This window comes from Myotis daubentonii, chromosome 15 (assembly GCF_963259705.1).
Source record: "Myotis daubentonii chromosome 15, mMyoDau2.1, whole genome shotgun sequence".
Classification (NCBI taxonomy): Eukaryota; Metazoa; Chordata; class Mammalia; order Chiroptera; family Vespertilionidae; genus Myotis; species Myotis daubentonii.
In genome coordinates, this window is record NC_081854.1 from 41,275,248 (window position 1) to 41,299,159 (window position 23,912).

At 38.8% G+C, this 23,912-nt stretch overlaps 1 protein-coding gene across 1 annotated transcript in view; it reads left to right on the plus strand.

Moving 5' to 3' along the window:
* The window catches only part of GLG1 (golgi glycoprotein 1), a 109,511-nt gene that overhangs the window by 68,489 nt on the left and 17,110 nt on the right, over positions 1-23,912 (plus strand). The window contains exons 5-13 of the mRNA XM_059667451.1: positions 3,959-4,162; positions 5,008-5,079; positions 7,590-7,773; positions 10,665-10,879; positions 15,367-15,488; positions 16,788-16,889; positions 18,959-19,112; positions 20,927-21,064; positions 23,147-23,233. Of these exons, the coding sequence (XP_059523434.1) occupies positions 3,959-4,162; positions 5,008-5,079; positions 7,590-7,773; positions 10,665-10,879; positions 15,367-15,488; positions 16,788-16,889; positions 18,959-19,112; positions 20,927-21,064; positions 23,147-23,233 (1,278 nt within the window). The remainder of the gene's footprint in view (positions 1-3,958; positions 4,163-5,007; positions 5,080-7,589; positions 7,774-10,664; positions 10,880-15,366; positions 15,489-16,787; positions 16,890-18,958; positions 19,113-20,926; positions 21,065-23,146; positions 23,234-23,912) is intronic.

Sequence of the window (23,912 nt, forward strand, 5' to 3'; positions counted from 1 at the left end):
CTATCTCTCTGTCCCTCTCCCTTCCTCTCTCTCTGAAAATCAATGAAAACATTTTTTAAAGTCACTCAGCACACCAGTACAAAAGACAATATTTATTTATCTATTTATTTACGTATTTTTAAATATTTAAATATTAGAAGATTTTAAGGTATATGAAAGTACTTCTAGCTTGTCATAAGAAAGGTACTCGCCGAAACCGGTTTGGCTCAGTGGATAGAGCGTCGGCCTGCGGACTGAGGGGTCCCAGGTTCGATTCCGGTCAGGGGCATGTACCTGGGTTGCGGGCACATCCCCAGTGGGAGATGTGCAGGGGGCAGCTGATCGATGTTTCTCTCTCATCGATGTTTCTAGCTCTCTATCTCTCTCTCCCTTCCTCTCTGTGAAAAATCAATAAAATATTTAAAAAGAAAAAAAAGAAAGGTACTCTACAAATGTGATATATTACCTTCTCAGAAGAACTAGTTTTAGTAAAGACAGGAAAGAAAACTACCTAGCTGGCTTTTTCTTCCTAAATTATAGCTGAACTTATTTTTGTCCTTATTGGTCTCTTGTCTAGAAGGTCAAAATGGAGGTTTGACCAGGTTTATTCTGAATTTGTTTGCTCAGAAAAAATGAAAGAAACTCCTGAAAAGTAACAGATGCCAGAGGGAGAGGTAGTCTGGGGCGGATATGTCATCAGCTATTAATTGCCACTATTCATTAATCTGCTGTTTAGGAAATGTGAAGAAAAATAAAGGCCATTTGTCTCTTGTCCCCTATTTGTTTAGTGCACCAGGCCTTGCAGGCTTCTCTCATGGAGGGAAGGGGCATAGTATTGTATGCCAGAAGGTTTTAGTGCTGGTTCTTGTCTGACTGTCACCGAGTAACCTTTCTTTCATGCCAGCACAGGGCTCTGGCCCTTTCACAGGGCACCTCTGAGTCTATCTTGAGAGCACTGTGAACTTGGCAGGCAGCTAAAAAAAGGCCGGTTTAATAAAGAAGGCAGATTTTTTTTTCCTTTCCCAGCAGATTCTAGAAGTGGCACAAAAGCACTAAGTCACCCTGATAATGCAGGGTATTGCATCGGGTATTGAAGATTATATCCAATTCTAACCCTCACTCTTCAGTATCTTCACCTACGTGTTCCAAACACACTGTTCAGGAATCAGTGATGACACTTCTTTATATTTGTGATTAGTGGTCCATGTGGTAGAGTGGAACATTACAATTCACCTTTCTTTGTAGTAGTTCTTCCCTGTTGACTCCAAGAGAATCACTAGTTAGCTTCCCACTAGCAATTGGAATTGTCAATATAAAACCTACTTTCAATGGCATGTACGAATTAAGTCTGCAGTGATTGAAATGACTGCAGAAAATGCTAGAGCCCAAAGACATGATAGTGAGGGCTGTTTTTAGCTTTGTTAAAATAACAAAAGATGTTTCTATGAACCATCAACATGCATATTTTGGTCATTTTTATCTTTTGCTATAGTGACCAGTTAGGTGAATTTCTGTTTATACCAGGCACCCCAACTCTGCTTGTATTTTGGGGACAGTAAGATGACTCATGCCTGCACTTCTGTAAACATGTTCTTTCCTATATAATCCACTCTGCTGCTACAGCCAAATTTAAAAAAGGAGGCATGTCCTCAGCCCTTTTCTGCCTTTCTAACTATAGTTTACTTCTATGTAGCTGGTTATTTAGATATGAAAATTATCCTGGAAAATTAATGAGTCAGTTTCTGACCACAAAAGAGAATAGGCTCATCAATTTCAAATTTGTTGCCATCGAAGCTTGCAAACTCCGCTGTGACTGGCTTTGAACTGACCTGCTCTAAAAGTCAGAAAAAGGGTCATGATTAACCTGTTTGTACCCTTCTTTGTATGAACATATAAATGTCATGATTTCAAAATTACGATGATGTTTTCAAATGTTAATATATATAAAATTTAGAACAAAGACTATATATTAAGATCTTTAGAATTTTCTAAATAAATATTGTAAAAATGAAAGTGCAGATCTCTAAAAGTAAAATGTAAATGATTTCCATTGTCTGCAGAGAAAGTGGAATGTGGCATCCCATACAGGAACTTAATATAGACATGTGCCATATTATTACTATTATACTTTTTACTCAGTAGTTGAGCATTCCCTGCTTTTAACCAATTACTTTGAATAATTCAGACATTGTTTTCTTCTTTGGGTAATGATGTAGATCACAAAAGACACCAGAAACATTGAAATAGAGAATTCATAGCAGAGATGAAAGCTGAGTTCTTGCCTACTTTTTCTTTTTAATCCTCACCCAAGGAAATGTTTCTATTGATTCTAGAGAGAGTGAGAGGGAGGTGGGGAGAGAGGAAGGGCGAGGGAGGGGGAGAGAGAGAGAGAGAACGGAAAAGAAAAAGAAACATCGATCCGTTTCCTCTCATAAGGACCTCAGCAGGGAATCAAACCTGCAAACTGTCTGTCTCAGGATGATGCTGTATATAATACTTACTTATATAATAAGTGCCTGATATGTTTCTGTCCAACTCTGTGTGATCATTGGTTTGTTTTTCTTTTGGGAGGAGGAAATGGTTAGGCCTTGCCTAAGTGGGTCATAGACAGACTTGACTGTCACTCATAAAGTAGGAAGAAAAAATAAGCCTTACTCCAGATTTCTGGGGTTTGTGTTCACTTTTCTCCCTGTTGTCATCCTTTTGTCTCTTGTCCCTAAGAGTTTCGTCTGTTCAGAATTAATCTTCAGAGATCTTTTTGATCATCTCAGGTTTGTAAGCATTACATAGAATCATACAGGAAGTTCCATAGAACCCCAAGGTCTTAAATAGGCACCTTACATTCTGCAACTCGCATGAGTTAATAAACCCTCTAAGCCTCTGTTTGCTCATCTGCCCAATAGATACACCACTCTTATCCCCTCTTCACAGGTGTGTTAGGAGAGAACATGAACATTTCATGCAGCTACTTGGAAAGTAGTGTGCTAGGGAACAAACTCTATCAAACAAAATAGAAAAAATGCTATACTCTTTTTGTTGAATTGAAATTTTACTTAAAGTAGATATTCCTCTATCTGGTTTAAGTAGTCTTTTTATTATGTACAGATGATTTCATAGACCTGGTATCTTACTATAACAAGATTTTATGTGTGTGAATATATAAATAAGTGATAGCACTATATTTTCTTCTGCTTTGAATTACTGTATTAATGGTTATACCTCTCAAGTTGTTGAAGCATATCTTTTGAGTATAGAAGATTAGGATGCTTGAATAGAAAATATTTAGGGGAAATTTCTCATATTTTGAATGAATGAATGGATGAATGCTTGTGGATGCAATGTACAAGTAAATTGGATGAGTTTAGGAAAGCTCTCAAAAGCAGTTTGAATAAAGGGTGGTAATCTCGTTAAAATTGCAATAAGATTAATTCAAAACATCAAAGTGAATATTATACTACAGATTGTATATATTTGCATCTTTGTGGGCAGTGTAGAATAGAAAAAAGGAGGAACAGGGTCTCTATAATATATTTTCTCAATGGATTCTGTGACTTGTTTTCGTATCTTGACTAAAAGCACTATTACGTGGGAAATACCCTTGCAAGATAGATGAACAGAGGTTTCTGCAATGTTATTTCATTATGGACATCAGCTATGATTGAGCATTGGGCTACTGTGATTCTTTTAAATGTTTCTGACATTTTAAACTTTAAAAACTCAGGTTTCTATTTCCAGTGCTAACTAACTATACTTAATTTCCCAGGATCTCTGTTTCCATTTGTACCATGCAAGTATTATATTCTAACCAAAGATTATTGAGGACATTTTCTATAATATGTGGTTGGCTCCCACCTGATTTCTCAACAGAACATCAATAAGCTAACTATATGTTGAAATGTGTTGTTGTTTTTAACCAAATGATGTTTAGTAGAAAGTCATTGTGGTGAGAGTTTTAAAATTAGTATCCTCACTATTTTAGGATGCACATTCACAAGGTGAGGTGGTATCATGTTTGGAGAAAGGCCTGGTGAAAGAAGCAGAAGAAGGAGATCCCAAGATTCAAGTCTCTGAGGTTTGCAAGAAAGCCATTCTCCGCGTGGCTGAGCTGTCCTCAGATGACTTTCATTTAGATCGGCATTTATACTTTGCTTGCCGAGATGATCGGGAGCGTTTTTGTGAAAATGTAAGTCAGTTCAGAAACTATTCTTTTCTTCCTTTTCTTTTTAAATATTTTTAAATACTCTATTCCAGGAAACAAACAAACAAAAACTTAACACAAACATCACATGTAGAAAAGCTACTAAAACTGGAAGGTGGAGTTGGTCTCAGGGTAACAGAAAATGATGCTGGATGCTCAGCTTTGATTTAACATCCAGTTAATATTTGGCTTCTGACAGTCTCCACTCTTATCTAACTTCTCATCAGTTCTTGGGAGTTTATTTTATCTATAGGAATCCTAGTTTACCAGGGAATTCCATTCACATCTATTCCATGACTAAAACTTTGCCGTATTACATGTTTATGTTTCTGGTCAAGATTAAAAAAAAAAAAACCAGCACCACACAGGTTAAACCAAATCCCTTATTGCTACTCACAGACTCTACAGAACAACTCTCTAACATTGTAAATAGAAGAATCTCCATCTTTACATCAAAGAACTGAGCATGACTTCTGTACATTCCCACTCTGCCTGCTGTTTTGATATAACAGCTTTCACCATCAAAGCCATGAAATATAAGTTTTACATTGTAAAAAGGAAGGCTCATTGCCACTTCTCTTGATTCCCTAATTAACAATATATCTGGGACTAAATGACAATAGTCAAGACATCTAGGAAACAAATTTTTATCTTTACTGCAGGCACTATTTTCTTTTAAAGGCTACTAAATTTTATAAATAGTGGAGCCATTTGTTCAAATGTACTCACATTATATTAATTTAACAGAAAATTCTATATAGGATTATGGATACTGTCTAGCATAACTACTTACCTAATAATCATAACAATGGGTATGTTTCACCTTGTAGACACAAGCTGGTGAAGGCAGAGTATATAAGTGCCTCTTCAACCATAAATTTGAAGAATCCATGAGTGAAAAGGTAAGTATTACTTTAAAACAGACCAATATTTTATTCATTTATTTTATTTATATATATATATATTTATATATATACTAGAGGCCTGTTGCAGGCAGATTCCTGCAAGAATAGGGCTTTCCTGAGGCCAGAGCAAAGCAGAGAAGGGAGCGAAGTCCTTCTTTGCTGCCTCGCTCCCTCCTGTCTTCGCTGCCTCACTCCTTCCCTTCTCCACTGCCTCGCTTCCTCCCTTCTCCACTGCCTCGCTTCCTCCCATCTTCGCTGCCTCCCTCCCTCCCTTCTCCACTGCTTTGCTCCCTCCCGTCTCCGCTGCCTCGGCTCCCTCCCATCTCCGCTGCCTCGCTCCCTCCTGTCTCTGCCACATCGCTCCCTCCGGTCTCCACCATCTCGCTCCCTCTCCGCTGCCTCGGCTCCATTCCCTCCGCTTCGCTCCCTTCTGCAGCGCCTCGCTTCCTTCTATGCTGTCTTCAGTCTTCACCCCACTGCCTATGTATGCAAATTAACTGCCATTTTTGTTGGGTTAATTTGCATATGACTGATTGGCTGGTGGGCATAGCGGAGGGATGGTCAATTTGCATTTTTCTCTTTTGTTAGTGTAGATATACACATACATACATATACACACTAGAGGCCTGATGCACAAAATTCGTGCAAGAGTAGGCCTTCCTTCCCCTGGCTGCTGGCACCGGCTTCCCTCCAGCACCTGGGACCTGGGCTTCCCTCACAGAGGGAGGCCCTGCCCACCCACCGCAGCCCACAGGTGGCCTGGGCCTCCCTCTGTGGGGCGATCATGGGGCAATGGCCAGGCCTCCGACCAATTGCATTGCACCCGCCTTGGCTGGCCTGGTACCAGTTGGTGTCATAGCATGGTCCCTGATGGTCATTCCACTGTTCAGCCGTTTGGTCAATTTGCATATTATGCTTTTATTATATAGGGGTTTTTTTATTGATTTCAGAGAGGAAGGGTGAGGAGGGGGAGAGAGAGAGAGAGAAACAGACATCAATGATGAGGGAGAATCATTGATTGGCTGCTTCCTGCATGCCCCCTACTGGGGATCGAGCCCGTAATTTGGGCATGTGCCCTTGACCGGAATCAAACCCAGGACCCTTCAGTCTGCAGGCAGACACTCTGTCCATTGAGCCAAACTAGCTAGGACTTATTCATTTCTTAAAAGCTTTCTCAAATCATCTCAAATAATATTCTTATAAACTGATATCAAAATAACTGATTAGTAAAGCTTACCCTTTTCAGAGGCGATACACTGGCTTTTAGTAGGGAACCAAAGCATATTTTGCTTAAGCCAAGAAAATGAAGCGTTACTTGTGATATCTGGACATTTGGAAGCCAATTTGGAATCAGTTTGGGGAGTAAAATTGGAAAAAAAGAATTTAAAGATTTTTTTTTAGTGATTTTTTTAGAGAGAGAGAAAGGGAGAGGGAGAGGAGAAACATTGATGTGAGAACAAAACTTCAATTGGCTGCTTCCTGCACCTTCCCTACTGGGGATTGAGCTCAAAACCCAGGCATGTGCCCTGACTGGGAATTGAACCAGCAACCCTCTGGTGCATGGGGCAATGCCCAACCAACTGAGCCCCACCAGCCAGGGCAAAATGGAGAATTTTATATCAGAATTACACTGAAGTCAATCTTACATACTCAGGAAGTTTAGGATAACCAAACCAATGTGCTTCATAGGTAATTAGCTATTTAATTTTTCAGCAGATGTTTCATTAAGCATTTTCATTACTCTTAGTATTCTGTTCCTGGATGAATGCAAAAAAATTTTTTATTCCCTTTAAAAGTAATTATTTTTGTTGTTTTTTTAATTGTGCATTTTCTTTTCTGTGCAGCTGAAGAAATGTTTTTCATTTCCAGTTCCTTTACTATTGAGTAATTATATTTAAAAAATATAGAATGGAACTTCCAAAGTATTATGTTAGTTTCTACTTTGATTCTGGTGAAATTTACTTTAGGAATATTTTTTTTAAAATATGTTTTATTGATTTTTTACAGAGAGGAAGGGAGAGAGATAGAGAGTTAGAAACATCGATGAGAGAGAAACATCGACCAGCTGCCTCCTGCACCTCCCACTGAGGATGTGCCCGCAACCCAGGTACATGCCCTTGACCGGAATCGAACCTGGGACCCTTCAGTCCGCAGGCCGACGCTCTATCCACTGAGCCAAACCGGTTTCGGCTGGAATATTGTTAAATAGGAAAAGAATACTTTGTCAAGATCTTGTATTAGAATCTACCAAATATGTATGTGTTTAGGACAGCTGTTGCAGCAACCATCAGCAGTTCACTGTAGAAATCTAGGGGTCCCCACCCATTTACCTCTGCCTCTTGTCACGCTAGTTTAGCATGCTTGTGTTAAATTTTAACCAAGCTTAAAAGAGGCATCTTGGTAACAACGGCGGTTGTTGTTGACATGTACCTGGCCATGAGAGGTACATGGGAACAGCTGAACCACCTGAGCAGTCTTACAACTCTTTCGCTGCCTTCTTTACTCAGTGTCGAGAAGCACTAACAACCCGCCAGAAGCTGATTGCCCAAGATTATAAGGTCAGTTATTCATTGGCCAAATCCTGTAAGAGTGACTTAAAAAAATACCGGTGCAATGTGGAGAACCTTCCCCGGTCCCGGGAAGCCAGGCTCTCCTACCTTCTGATGTGTCTGGAGTCAGCTGTGCATAGAGGTGAGAGTTTATTTCTTTTTATCCTTTTAATTCCTTTTTGGATTTACATTTTAAAGCTTCATGTACTGTTACTTTTCGCCTATATTTGCTCTTTTGAGTACATCTGTGCCTTGTTATTTAAGAGTCTTTTTTTAGGAATTGAAGGGTTGGCATCCTTATACCTTGTTGAAGGCCCTTCCTCCTAGCTCAGTAATCTCCAATTTTGTTTTTCTTTATATCTCTGCTTGTTTCTTTTTTTTTTTTTTTTTTTTTTTGCAAAGTAAAGAATATTTCTCAAATCCAAATATTTTAGTATTTTAAAATACCTACAGGGTGTGGCAAAAATAGGTTCACAGTTGTTTGTATTGGAAAAATAATACAATAATTAACAAATAAGCCCTGGCCAGTGTGGTGCAGTTGGTTGGAGCACCATACCCCAAAAGCTTGCCAGGTAGATTCCCAGTCAGAGCACACATCCAGCTTGCTGGTTCAATCCCCGTTGGGGTGCACACGGGAGGCAACCAAAGAAGTTTCTCTCTCACATTGATATTTCTCTGTCTCTTTCTCTCTCCCTTACTTCCTCTCTAAAATCAATTAACATACCCTCAGGTGAGAATTTAAAATTAATATAAATAAATAACAATACAAGAATGAACTCTGTTTTGCATACTCACAACTGTAAACCTATTTTTGCCACACCCTGTACTATACCACATTTTTAGGAAAGAGTAGTATAATGGTTTACAGCGGTTCTCGACCTGTAGGTCTCGACCCTTTTGGGGGTCGAACGACCCTTTCACAGAGGTCGCCTAAGACCATCGGAAAACATATATATAATTACATATTGTTTTTGTGATTAATCGCTATGCTTTAATTATGTTCAATTTGTAACAATGAAATTGGGGGTCACCACAACCTGAGGAACTGTATTAAAGGGTCGCGGCATTAGGAAGGTTGAGAACCACTGGTTTAGCAGATGAGCTTGGGTCAGAGAGAGATGACTTCCAAGTTATGGCTCTGTCACCAAACTAACTGGCTAGGTGTCCATTGTTTCCAATTTTTAATTTCTCTAAACCTCATTTTTCTTATCTATAAAAAATATTACCTATGTTGAGTTCATATGAGGATTGAATGAGGCTGTTTGGCATAGCACTAGGTATATAATAAGTGATAGGTAATGTTATTATAACAATGATGATGTTAAGAAATTAAACAGTAAAAGATGAAAGGATTATCCCCCGTAGAGTCAGACTCATGATCTGTTTAGTCCAAATGTCAACCCCTGACAAAGGATCCAAGAAGGATGTTTGAAAAGCCAGGGTTGTCTTTAATATTTGCTATAGACTACAAAAATGAAATTTCTACCTCTCATTGAATAAGTGGTGCTGGGAGAGTTGGTTAGTGATTAAGAAGTTAAGTGGGGGGGGAAATCAGTCATTAAAGAAAACTCAGAACTTTTTGGTAAATTTTTTTTCATATCTGGATGTTTGAAAGCAATGAAATAGCAACTAGAGGCAATGCATGGTCTTGGACTGAATACCAAACAAAGGGCATTTTGGAGACAGCTGGGGAATATTGATTATGGTCTGCATATTAGGTGAATCCTAAAATGAAAAGTAGAGATTATTGACTAGTAAAGGCATATTATAAAACAGTATGCATAATGTAATCTAATTTTGGTATTTGAAAAATAGAGAGTTAATGTCCTTAAACTGCAAATTGACAAGAAACACAAAAAAGACTCAGTAAATAAATGGCCAGAGGATATGAACAGATAATTCAGAGAAGTTATACAGATTGCTAAAAAAAGACTGATCATATTAAATGTTGACAAGAATATGGAAAAACTGGAACTATTATACATTGCTGATGAAAATTTAAAGTGGTACAACCACTTGGGAAAATAGTTTGCCAGTTTCTTAAGAAGTTAAACATACATCTCCCATATGACCCGGACATATGAAAGCGAATGTCCATGTAAACTCTTACACATGAATACTAATAATAGCTCTATATGTACCAGTAATAGCCCCAAACTGGAAATAACCCAAATGTTCATCAGTAGTTGAAAGGGATAAACAAATTGTAGCATATCTACATTATGGAATAGTATTACTTAGCAATAAAAAGGAATGAATTGTCAATACATGGATAAATCTTAAAATAGTTATGCCAAGTAGAAGTCAAACAAAAAAGAGTCCATATGATATGATTCTATTTATATAGACTTTTAAAAATTACAAACTATTAAACTAATCTATAGTCACAGAAAGCAAGTCAATGGTTGACTGGGGTTGAGGCTGGGGGTGTAGATAGGAAAGGAAGGGAGGGATTACAAGAGAGCATAGGGAAACTTTTGGAGTTGATAAGTGTGATCAATATCTTGATTGTGGTGATGGTTTCACCAATGTATATGTATATGAAACTTACCCAGTTGTATACTTTGAAAGTATAGTTTCTTACATGTCAACTGTATGTCAATAAAGCTGTGTTTTAAAACATTACTTAAGTTTTCCCAGTTGGCATTTATAGCTGAAGGAAGGTGGGAAGCTATAGTGAATATTTAAATGGTAGTCTTTCCACAAGCTTTTACTGTGGGCCAATAGAGATTGTTCTAGGCTTTCATTTTTACCCACATAGTTATCTTGTTGATAAGACTTTCATTGGTACAACATTTGCATGATTAGTTTAGTAGTATAAAATCTGTATAATACAGAACACTGACAGGATAAACCCTAATCTCTGGAGTCTTAAACTCATTTTATGCTGATAAAGTTTTTGCTAAATTCTAAGCTTTTCAGTCTAAATAATAATGTGACTGGTTTATTCCGGGGGGAAATGTGTACTTTTCATATGTGGTGATACTTGATCCTAATGCTCACCATAATGTAATGGCTTAAATCCTAACTTAGGACGACAAGTGAGCAGTGAGTGCCAGGGGGAGATGTTGGATTACCGACGCATGTTGATGGAAGACTTTTCTTTGAGCCCTGAGATCATCCTGAGCTGTCGGGGGGAGATTGAACACCACTGCTCCGGATTACACCGAAAAGGCCGAACCCTGCATTGTCTGATGAAAGTAGTTCGAGGGGAGAAAGGGAACCTTGGAATTAACTGCCAGCAGGCGGTAAGGAAAATTTTTCTACTGCCATTTTGAATGTCACATTTTATCAGCTGAAGAGCCTCTTCCTGACACTGTCCCAACTGTATCTGGATCATTTATGATATCACAGTGAGTATCGGACATGGAATATTGTTTCTTCAGGCATTGCATTGTAAGAATGTGGATTTTGCTGCAGAGCAGAAGTTTGAGCTCATCTATAATAATAAAAGCGTAATATGCTTATTAGACCGGACATCTTTCCAGATGAAGCCAGGGCTGTGAGGGAGCCCGGGTCCCAGGTGCCTGCTGGTGGCCAGAGGGAGGCTTAGATCCCAGGTCCTGGAGGGAAGCCAGTACCGGCAGCCGTGGGAAGGAGGGCCTACTCTTGCACGAATTTCGTGCATCGGTCCTCTAGTAATCAATAAAAAGAGCTATATACTTAAAGAAATAGATAAAATGCATTGTTTGCTAGAACTTTTTTTAAGATAACTTGCTAAATTGGATTGACTAAACTCATAATCAAGGCAAACCAACTTCTAGTACCTCAGCAAAGGTCCTCCACCAAAAGAGAATTTTCCTGTCTCAGTGGGTTTAATTGAGTTGAGGCTGAAAGATCTGAAATGAATTGGAATTTTCTGTTTCTTTTTATTGCTGATGTATGACAGGTCATGAATTCCAGGCCTGAAGGATCAAGAAAGCATGTTGTTTTCAAATTATACTACCTTTTCTTGTTAGACTAGGGCTGTGGTTGGCAAACTGTGGCTCGCGAGCCACATGCGGCTCTTTGGCCCCTTGAGTGTGGCTCGTCCTAAGCCTTAGGAGTACCCTAATTAAGTTGATAACAATGTACCTACCTATATAGTTTAAGTTTAAAAAATTTGGCTCTCAAAAGAAATTTCAGTCGTTGTACTGTTGATATTTGGCTCTGTTGACTAATGAGTTTGCCGACCACTGGGCTAGGGTAACTGTATGTGGAAGGGCCTTTCTTTTCTACCTCCAAACTCTACAATCAGTTCTGTAAAGATAGTTAGAAAAAATTAGCATACTTGGCTTGGGGAGATAAAGTTATTCTTGTGCAGGATTCATAAGCAGTTAATAACTAGAATTCCAGTACATAATGCAAAGTTAAGCCCTAGCCAGTAGTTCAGTTAGTTAGAGCGTCTTCCCAATATGCCCAGGATGTGAATCCAATTCCTGGTTAGGGCACATATAAGAATCAACCAATGAATGCATAAATAAGTGGGACAACAAATTGATGTTTCTCTCTCTTTCTAAAATGAATAAAAATTTTAAAAATAATAATAAAGTTTAAAATATAAATACAATGCCTCTGTTTCTGTTTCATTAAATTCGAAAGTTGAGGCTTTGTCCTCAGAGAAACTTTAAAAAACCATAATTCATTAGTCTTTTATTTTTCTGTTTGCATTTTTATTAAAAATTGTATATTACTTGTATTTTTCTGCTAATCATTAAAATCACAATTTTTAGTCCAAAATGCCAAATTTCCATAGAATTTTGATTTGGAATAAAATTTTACCTTAGCTCCTATGACCATGACCCAGAGTAGACTGTAATTATACCTCCCATGGTGGGAAAAGTAGACAAATGTAATCTCTTCCCCAAAATACCAAGCCTAGTGAGACTGAACGCTAGCTTCTGGATATAATTCCTCAGAAGCAGTCCTTGCTAGTGATTGTCCGAGGAAAGAAACCTCTGTGACAATGTATGTGCCTGGGCCCCAGACCAAGAATTGATCAAGATACCCTATATTTGCATTTTATCCTTAATGCTGCATGGAAAGGGGAGGGAGTGGTTAGGAATAAACCTATATATTCTTTACTGAGGCTACACTTGTACTAAGGTGTACAGAAAGAAGAAAATAGGTTGGTTAGACTTTAGTTCAAAGCATCTAGCTAACCTTCAGGGATTTCTGAAATTTAGCTTGATGAAAGAGCTAGTGAGTGACTCAACACCTGAAGGATAAATAAGCACGCCTGCCCTAACCGGTTTGGCTCAGTGGATAGAGCGTCGGCCTGCAGACTGAAAGGTCCCAGGTTCGATTCTGGCCAAGGGCATGTACCTTGGTTGCAGGCACATCCCCAGTAGGGAGTGTGCAGGAGGCAGCTGATCGATGTTTCTCTCTCATCGATGTTTCTAACTCTCTATCCCTCTCTCTTCCCCTCTATAAAAAATCAATAAAATATATTTTTTTAAAAAATAAGCACGCCTGCCTCGTCCTTGTGCCCAGAATAAAGTGCTTTCCCAACCCAGCGCGCAAGCCTTAAATAGTGAGTTATGTGGCTTTGCCCACATTAAGTTTAGCCAAGTGGGAAACAAACACTTTATTTGGGTTTTTATGGACTCGTGGTTTTTAGGAATTGAAGGAAAAGGAATCATTTTTCTTCGTTTTCCACCACATTATCCATCCTCAGTCATAGGGAGGAATGCTTTGAAATAATATATTTTAGATGGGTTTCTTTCTTTTTCAAAGTTTTCTTCCCTGATACAGTAGACTTTTATACCTGTCTGTGGTTAACCATTGATTTTCCCTATTCTTTGCTTGGCTGTGCTTTGATTCAGTGATCTCTTAACAAATAGTAAACTGTGAAGCATAAAAGCAAGTGTTACCTTAATGAGTACATACTTTGCCAAATGCACCATAATCATGAGCTTACTAAACTCTCTGTGGTTATGGCTGAATGAGTCTGGGCCCAGTCTCTCCCAGGCCAAAGGTGACTGTCCAGTCTGTTCTCTAGACTAATCATTTCCCAGAAGCACTTCCCCAGGTTTTTCCTAAGCAGTCAGGTGCTGGAGTAGATGTATAATCATGTAGAAATTTACATTCTTAGTGTTAATTTCCCACACTGTTGTCACTGGATTCCAGAGTGCAGTGATCTCTTGAGTCCTTAGCCTACTAGAATCTGTAGGGCATTCATTGCCTCCTTTTAGTAGCTGCAATCTGGTGCATTCATTGTGAATTCTCCAGGTTTGTCTGTCAGTCATGAATCATAGATATTTAATACAGCTCTTGCAGAGACTTTCAGACTCCCATGATGCTTATAATTTCCCTCAGAAAAAGATAAAAATATTTGTTCTTTGTCAATAAATGTCATTACTAAAATCAATAATCCTTTGACAGTAATCTTCCTACCAACTACCCACAGCATTTTGTAGCTTTTCTAAATTGCCACCAAGAATTGGTATAAATAACTTTCATCCCAGAATACTGGAAATCTTTCATATATCGCTCATCTTGAGTATTGACTGATTTTAGAATAGATAGGATGGGGTTTTCTTTGTTCATTTCTTTTTGTTCTGTGTTCTGATCAATATGTGATGGGGTTAGTACTTTCCTAGAGCCCCTGTGGTATTATAGGTCAAATGTATGGGGATCAGAGAAAGCTCCTACAGAGAAAGGCTAAATCTGTGACACAAAAAGGGCTCCAGGTCTTTAACTTGGAAAAAAGGAACCCAAACCGGGATTATAGTTTTCAGATGTGCTCTCTGTTATTCAAGATTCCCACCCCAAAACACCATCTGCTACCCATCTGTAGTAATAATGATCTTTTATACCTCTCAAATGCCTGCAGTTTATATAACCTTCTATATATTCTTATAATCCTGTGCAGTTAAATAAACTGAAACTTAAAGGTTAATCAACGTGCCCACGTTCTCAACACTAATATCTGGCAGAGCCAGAGCTATTAATAGAACTCAGGTCTCTGTTCCTTAATTTAGAACTGTTTCTTCTGTACCCCAACTGCTTTTTCCTCAAAGAGAGGGGAAAAATCTAGGGCACATCTCATACTTTTGATTTATTTCATGATGAAGCATGGACCAAGCAAAAGTAAATGTTAAAGACTGTACTCTCATTTTCAGCTGCATAATGACAAATATTTTTCTGTATACTTATTAGCTCTGGATTACCCCTTTGTTATATAAATGAGAGTTGAGGAAAAACAAGAGATCATAAGTATTATATTCTTTTTTTTTGTAATGAATATTTCTTGCAAGCTAAATGAAATCTCACATCTATCTTTAATAAAGCAGAGTATGCTTGTTGTAATGCCAGTGTCTTTGCAGCAAAATTTAAATTTTAGATTCTTGGGGCCAAAGTAGGTTTCTAACTGGAAATTATTTACTCTTCACTCAATTCTTGCTTGGCCTCTAAGTGTCAGATTTAGTCATCTGATTACTACATAGGCAAATATAAGGGAAAGGGTAGCCTTTATATTGTAAAGACCTTTGGTTTTGCAAATGTCCATTGATGATTCAGACTGGTAGGCAAGTAATCCTCGCAATAGCTTAAACGGGAAAACTCGATCAACGAGGTAGAGAAACCAGTTGGGAAGGATTGGGCAAGAGCTCTTTTACTTGGCCAGTGACACTTGTACCTTGTGACGTGCCAGGCTTCGTAACTGATTGTATGAAGCGGTAACAGTGCTCTTCCCTGATGTGTAAGTGACTTACTTTCTTCCTTCTTCTTCTTCTTCTTTTTTTTTTTAATCCAGCTTCAAACACTGATTCAGGAGACTGACCCTGGTGCAGATTACCGCATTGATAGAGCTTTGAATGAAGCTTGTGAATCTGTAATACAGACCGCCTGCAAACACATACGATCAGGAGACCCAATGTAGGTTATGTGGTTTGTGGTATTTATCCATATTGTATTTTATTTGGCAGTGTAGCACAGGGAACGTTCCCTCAACATCATAACTGGAATTTTGTTAAACAGCAACACATACCAACCTTTGTTAAAACTAGTATGGGAATTAAGACGTCAGCTCTGCCTCGTCCGTGATGTGGAGGCCCCGAAACCCAGCATTGTGATGATATTGTTGACAGTGACTGAGCATAGGTGGGCCTGTACGTTAGGTCACTCTATACTTTTCATCCTGTTTGTATATTGGCTACTTGATCACCATCAGAGAGTAATTAATTTTCATTGAAATATAAAACAAAATGTGGTGGTTGGATAGGGGAATCATGGGCAAAATGAACTCTGAGGTTGTATACAAGACCTAGGAAAGCTGTAAAATTCTATAATGAAATATTTAAATCACATGCATTCATTTTCTTCCATATGATATTCAAAGAGCTCTTAAAAGCAGGTTGCAAGTAAGAGCAGGTTTCCCATTCTTAAAAAATCTTTATACCCTACAACAGGCAGTTCCCAACAGTAAAATGAATGCAAACCTGTTGTCATTGTCCTGCTGTGCATGCACTCCTGCTGTGCGTGCTGTGGGAGGGGATTAAAACAAGATAATCTTCCATAAAGGTTTTTGTGTGGTTGGAGAAGATAGACAAACACACTTAAGACTAATTAAGCATATTTACCCATATAAAAATAATTGCATTAACTATACAGGGGGCAAGGGAGAGGGAGGAAGAAGTAAACTACTGCAGATTAAAATAGATTTAAGATACTATCAATTAAATCCAATGTGTGGACCTTTTCTGCATCCTGATTTGAATGAACATGTAAAAAGGAATGAAATAATTGGAAATTTTTAAAAATTAATTTATTTTGGTAGGTGATGCTATTACATTCTCATTATAGGGAAACATGCTAAAGTATTTACAATGGAATGATTTGCTTCAAAATATCAGCAAGGGAGGACAGTTAAAACAACCTGGGCCATAGGAAGATAAAGCTATGCAAAGGAAAGGTGTGTGTGTTGGAAAATGTTTATAATCAACAGTTAAAAATAAAGCAGCTACCCACGGATCTTGTGCAGGTTGAGTCCTAAGTGCTAAGTGACTCAAGCTGATAGAAGGCTTAATCTCTGTCAGGGCGAGTAAGTGCCTGATTGCCCTAGGAAATGGCAGAATGGCTTTTTCTAGACCAAGGGAATACTAATGTGAGAATTCTGCACATATTGTCAGAACTCTTCTGTCTCATGTTGCAATTTCACCCCTGTTTTATGCCCAGGATCCTCTCGTGCCTGATGGAACATTTATACACAGAGAAAATGGTAGAAGACTGTGAACACCGTCTGTTAGAGCTACAGTATTTTATCTCCCGAGATTGGAAGTGAGTATTTTGAAACCAGTGTAAGTGTAAAATCTCAGCCTGTTTCCTGTGCAGTCAATATCCCTTGTATTTTTTTTTTAATAATCAATAGGAATTTGTTTTTGTTAATTTCTGGGATAGCCAACAACTTTAATCCCCGAAAAACCTCTTTCTTACTTTCAGAACAGTATCTAAAAACAGAGGCAGCCCCTGCAGTTTGTCCCTAAGTGTCCCCATTCACTGCTACTTCGTGTTTTGTTTTTTTAATACATTTTTATTGATTTCAGAGAGGAAGGGAGAGGGAGAAAGAGATAGAAACATCAGTGATGAGAGAGAATCATTGATCGCCTGCCTCCTGCAGGCCCCACATGGGATTGAGCCTGTGCCCTGATCAGGAATCATACCATGACCTCCTGGTTCATAGGTCGACACTCAACCACTGAGCCATGCTAACTGGGCTTCACTGCCACTTGGGAAGTCAAGATCAAATGTTTCTGATACCACAGACATCATCTATCCAGAGAGAACTTGGGCACCTTTGGGGCAGCAATAGTATCTTCAGATATGTTTCTAAGTAGACAATAGTAACATTTTTATTTTTATTGATTTGTACCGGGTATGGGAATTTGCTTTTATTTCTTTAACTACTCAAAGTTATTGAATTTCTTCTATCTTAAGAGGCTCTTATCAATAAGTAACAACTTGATTCTCTTCTGATCCTGTTAGCCAAAAAATAGGGGGAGGAGATGAGATAGAAGAAGGATCTATTGCCGTCAGAACCACTGTCATTTATTGGCTGCAATTCCCTCCTCTCTCCAGGTCTTACTCTCCCTTCCCACCTCCAGAGCAGCCAGTAGGATCAGGCTGCTTCTGCTCCCACGTTCAGCTGCTCCCGGACCCAGCTGTTTAAGCCACTGTGCTTTGGTCATTAATTTTTTCTGGGGGTTAATGGATGCTTTACCCACATGCTTTACTAGAAGACTATTTGAAAATTCAATGTGTTTTTCTTTCTGTTTCCTGAAATTTGCTCTGGAAAATACTACAGAAAGCTGGGTGGGAATTTCCTTGTGCTTACTCAGGCTATCTAAACTGAAAGAGCAGAGTTTACTGAGTTTACTACCTTAACAAAATCATGTTTTTTCCTCTTTTGTAATTCCTTCAGCCATGATCAAAAGATGCTTCATAGTCATAAAAGCTGCTCATTAAATATTATTAGCCTTTTTCCTTCCACTAAGTAGCACTCCCTCAAAATTGACTTTGTGACGTGGACAGAATTAAGCATTCATTGATCTCAGTCGGAGAAGCAGCAGGCTCGTTGCCTAATGCACTGTCTCCAGAGTCCAAGTTAAATGTCAAGTTTTTTAAATTGATAAGCATATTCAGGTAAACTAAATTTTAATGGTCTTACCTTGCATAGGGAATAGAAGAGGAACAGTTTTACTAGAAAGGAAGTTGAATGAGAGATTCTGTTTATCTTACCATTTCCTGCTCTTACCAAATCTAGTATATCAGGTAGGATTGAACTTCATGTACGCTTAGAAAAAAGTATTGAGTAAGAAGTTGTGGGTTGCCTGCTGACAGCTACAACCCTTATTTTCTCATTTTAGCCAGGGCATGCTAGTGCTTAGTCTGTTACTGAAATGTTGTGTGCCTTTCATAGCCAAGATAACCTCTTTGAGGTAGAACTTAAATCTTCTGTACTAAGGTTAACAAACTTCTGCCCATTGACCACTGTGTTTTCACAAATAACAAATTCAAGAATATACTTTTGCTTACCTGCTGTTTCCGCTACCCTGGAGATGATTATTAAAATTATTATTTTTTTAATCCTCGCCCGAAAATATGTTTTTATTAATTTTAGAGAGGAAAGAAGAGAGAGAGACATTGATCAGTTGCCTCCCATATGCACCCTGACCAAGATCAGACCTGCAACCTTGCAGTGTATGGGACAACGCTCCAACCAACTGAGCCACCCGGCCAGGGCTGGAGGTGATTATTAATGCACATACAAGCACATTGTAAGAGCCTTAGCATGTGCTAGAAGGAAGGGTATAGTAAGAGTGGTTATCTTTTAACTCTTAACTCTACAGACTGGACCCTGTCTTATACCGCAAGTGCCAGGGAGATGCATCTCGTCTCTGCCACACCCACGGCTGGAACGAAACCAGTGAGTTTATGCCTCCTGGAGCTGTGTTCTCTTGCCTGTACAGACATGCCTACCGCACGGAGGAGCAGGGCAGGAGGGTATGCGTCACTATTGACTTCATTTCTTCTTCTTGTCATTTGTTTTTTAATTAGTTTGCTATATATTGTTCTGATTTCTGGCATCCTAGGAAAACTTCGTTATTCTTGTATCTGGGGGAGAGGGGTTGCTACACTACCAAAAACTTCTTCATTCAGTGAGTGCACACAGAGTGTCCTACCAGCTTCTTTCTGCCTGATTTTATGTTTTTAACAAAGTGAGTCAGGATATTTCCAGTTTTTTCTTTAGATTACCAAAATCTAAATCACAAATACACACTTAAGTTCTGCTGCCCCCAACATTATTTAGCTTTAAAGATCCATTAGAAGCTCTTAGCCAAGATACAAATTGTTTTTCGTCTCCTGCTCTTGGCATGAGAACACATATCGCCTATAGTAATAGACCTCTCTCCTAGCACACTGGTTGTGTGGAGCAGAAACCGCCATAGCCCAGGCTCCTGGTATTTGTCTGCCCTGGATGCCACCTCTTGTTGGGGTATTTGGGTGGGTTTGGCTCTTGGGCAACGTTCACTGCCTTCTGGTGCCACTTGACGTGCTGCTTGCTCTCCCAGATGACCTTTTAAAGCCATCTGAGGTACTGATTGCATTTCAGTCCTGCATTTGTTACAGGAAATAGAGATGGTATTATTTCACATGCATGTTAACAAATACCCCTTCTGGGCTTAATGCAGAAGTCTGACTAAGTGCAGGATTCAGAATGAGGAGACCCAGGTAGAAAGAAAGGTTGTACTTCAGTTAACTGCAGTCTTAACCCAGCTTTTATACTGCTGTGTAAGAAAATATGGGAATTGTTGTTACCTTTTTCTTCATATGATGAGCTTGTCATTAATCACAGGAGCTGGCATGTTGGTAGTCACTATAGAAGGAGGTACCTGTCTTACAAACAAAGGGTTGGAAGCTGTCTTTTTAAAATATATATTTCTTTTAAAAATTGAGGTAAAATTCATCTAACATAAAAAGAACCATTTTAAAGAGGAAAAACTCTTTAGTATTTAGTATATTGACAAAGTTGTGCAACCACAATATCTAATTCCAAAACATTTCCATGTCCCCCAAAAGAAACCCATGCCCATTAAGCAGTTACTCTTCATCTCTCCCCCGCCACCCCAGGCACATGGCCCTTTTAGGAAGAGAGAATATCTTTACCTGTCAACGACCGCTTTCTCACAACCTTTCCAAAAATACTAGTTTTCATCTGTTTCACCCTCTTCTAATTCTAACTCATCTGGAAGAGTCTGATTCTAACCTGTGGGGACTGTTGGTTCTGCTGTTATCTGCTTGTCTGAGTTTAGGTAAATTTGAACTCAGTTCTCCTAACCTCCTGAATTAGACCCAACATTCTCTACATTCTTGGAGTCATAGCAAATTAATCTTGCTGAACAGAAACTTTCTAATGTAACCTAAACAAATTCAGTTCACTTTTTATTAGGATATTCTGAAAAAAAGATGTTGCTTCATATAATATATGAGAATAGGCCCAATGTATAATCTCATTCCAAAAAGGGTAGGTTTTTAGAAACCTCCTAGAACATTTAATTATTATTCTGGAAAAGATTTAAGGTATAAAGCAGAGGTCCTCAAACTTTTTAAACAGGGGGCCAGTTCACTGTCCCTCAGACATTCCACATATGCGCACTGCAGGCCCGGGACGAGTCGGCTGCTAAGCAGGACAGGCAGCGGCGGCAAAAACACCCGTAGTTTGAGGACCCCTGGTATAAAGTTATTTGTCAGTTTCCTGGCATTATCAGGTGTCTTGGTTTTGGTACCTTTAGAATGCTTTGCTTGTTCTTATGTAGCTCTCACGGGAGTGCCGAGCTGAAGTCCAGAGAATCCTACATCAGCGTGCCATGGATGTTAAGCTGGATCCCGCGCTCCAGGATAAGTGCCTGATTGACCTGGGCAAATGGTGCAGTGAGAAAACAGAGACTGGACAGGTAGGTGACATCATCATCATCATCTTCATGATTACCATGTTATATAGAGTACAAACCCCCGAAAAATCCATTTCTCTTTACTTCATGGACATAATTTGTTATATTACTTAATGATCTCTCTATAAGAAATCCTTGGGGAAATTTTCTGCTTGGTCTCTGTAATTAAGAATAACTATACTTTCCCTAAGCATTTAGTTTGTTTTTATATTACTTTGTAATTGATTGTTTTCCCTCTTTGTGTTGCCTCTTAAAAAGCCTAGAGTCAAAGAAAGGTATGGCCTGCCTCTAGCAATATATAAGATTTTGTGGTAGGCGTTTTATGTACTAACTTACTACTTGCTCCATCCCACTTTCTTTAACATAATTTCCTCTCCTTTCCTCTTTTTTGACTCATTTTTTTATTCATTTTATTTTGTGGTTTCCCCCCACCCCCCTCATTTTTACAAGCCACATTAAGCCTTTTTGAGGGAGGAATACATGTAAATATTTGTATGCACGAATGGTGTGCGTGACCTACAACAGTCCTACAGGATATGTAGGAATCGACTTTCTCCATCGAGTAATTGATGAAATTGAGGCTCTGGGAAGTGAAGTATATTGACTCCCCTATCTAAAACTAAGGTCTATTCCTAGCCAGGCATTTGTTTCATTATATTGTAACCGCCTTCCATAAGGAAGAATAGAGAAGGAGCAGCCCCCAAGAATTACATGCATGCTGTAAATGGTTCCTTAGGGTTTTGTGCCTAGCTAAAAAAAAAAGAAAAGGAAAGAGGTACATTATTACATTCTGTCAAATTAAGTGGGAAAGTGGCTTGTCTTTTATCTCAATGCAGGGAAGCCAAGCAGTGAGGAATAGCTCCTTGTTTAAAGCCCCGTTGGTACTTGAACAAGGCGTGAACCCAGGTCTCCAGGTCCATTTGCACCACTCCAGAACACTCGCTGGGATTAAACTGGTGCAGGAATTAGACGTTTTTAGGAAGCAGTGGCTGCTTACACAGATCTGTTGAGCCTGGGAATGTCATTTTTAGCAGTTTGCTTTCTGGGCCTACTATAGCTCTGTCTAGTTTATTGTTAGAAAATGCTTTTTGTTTGCTTTCTGCTGCCTCTGTCTAATGAAACAAGGGATATGGTCATACCGAATCCCAGGAAACAGTTTCCTTTCATACTGCCTGTAAGTAACATTGAGAAAGCTGCATTGTGAAGCTAAACTTAGGACATGGTTCCATGAATGGGATTTTTCCCTTAGCCATTTATTTTTCTCCCAAAAGTATTATGCATTTTCCTTTAGGGTTGTATAATTCCTACAGCCCTTCTCCTTCCTTCCCATTCTAATTTCAAAATAGAGATTCTTGCAAAATAGTAAGTTAAACTTGGTCCTTTAACTGAGAAATAGCTGTTGGTGTGCTTTGCAAAAATGAACAGGTGTTAATACTTAACAGCCTCTAAATTTCTAAGAGAAATGGTAATAGACTGATGCTACAAGGTAGCTCCAGCTGTTTCCAAAGCCCAGACAAGACAGCTTTTAGAGACCCAAGCCCTAGTGTGCTCACTTGTTTGGCACTTTCCCTCAGAGAGTCCCTTATGTGGGCTAGAGTTAGAATCCCAGACTTGCAGGAACTTCCAGCTCTTTGTTGTGTTGAAGATGCTGGGTCTCAACGTACTTTGCCCATAAAGAGTCTTAAAATAGTTCATGTCTTTCACTGTGAATTTATTGTCCAATGATCTTAATCAAAACACAGAAATAAATGGAGTGACAGGGTGTTGATGGAATGGAATAAAGGCCTGATAAGATTTTTAGACTCTGAGGACACCTGAACATTGATTCTTTCTGGTTGTCTCGATTTGGCCTTCTGGAGGATTCACATGGCTGAACCCTCTTAACCACCCTGTTACATCAAGTAGTTATCTTTCCAACCATCCCAATTTGGGAAATAAGTAAAACTTTAGTGTTCTGTTCAGTGAAGTAGTTTTAAAACAAAAAGAAAAGAAGGACCACTGAAAAGGAAGTAGACACTGATATCTCAGCTTCCCTTGATCATTTGTGTAATTGACAAACCCCAAGGGATTGCTTTTTGTTTGCAGGAGCTTGAATGCCTCCAGGACCATCTGGATGACTTGGCTGTAGAGTGCAGAGACCTGGTTGGCAACCTCACCGAGTTAGAATCGGAGGTAAGCAGTTTGCAGCGCTTAGAAGGAAAGTGCCCTGTCAGCAGCCTTTCCTTTGTTCTTAGTCCTACTGTTTCTAGAGTCTTGAGAATACAGATTCTCTGGAAAACAAAAGAAAACTGTCACTTTCTGTTTGCTTTATAACGAAGAATATTGTGATGCTTCCTGAACTTCACCCTTTCCTCATTTCTCCAGAAAAACTATCTGTTTAGCTCTTTGGTTTACTTCATAAATTCAATTTATCACTGTGATTAGACCAATCTTTTCTTTCCCCTCTAAGAAAAGATAGCTGTATTTTAAATATCTTAATCATATTCAAGAAGGCTATAACATTCCTGTTATCTTCAGCTCTTTCAATTAGATCATTTGCTAATGTTTGTGTGTTTAATAAAATTAAAGCCTGGGATTTACAGTTAAACATGGAGGATTGAATACATATGTTTATCCCTGTTCCATCCTGAAATCCACTAAAATAGACAAATAAAATTTAAACCTCTTAAGCTTAGGTATATTATTTAAAATTCAGAGCTTATTACTGGGGAGGGAGGCAGCTAAAAATGTTTAAATTGTTTTGTGGGGCAGAGACCCCAGAAACAGAAAACTCCTTTTTTAAAAAATTTTTTCAGAGAGGAAGGGAGAGGGAGAGAGAGATAGAAACATCAATGATGAGAGAGAATCAGTG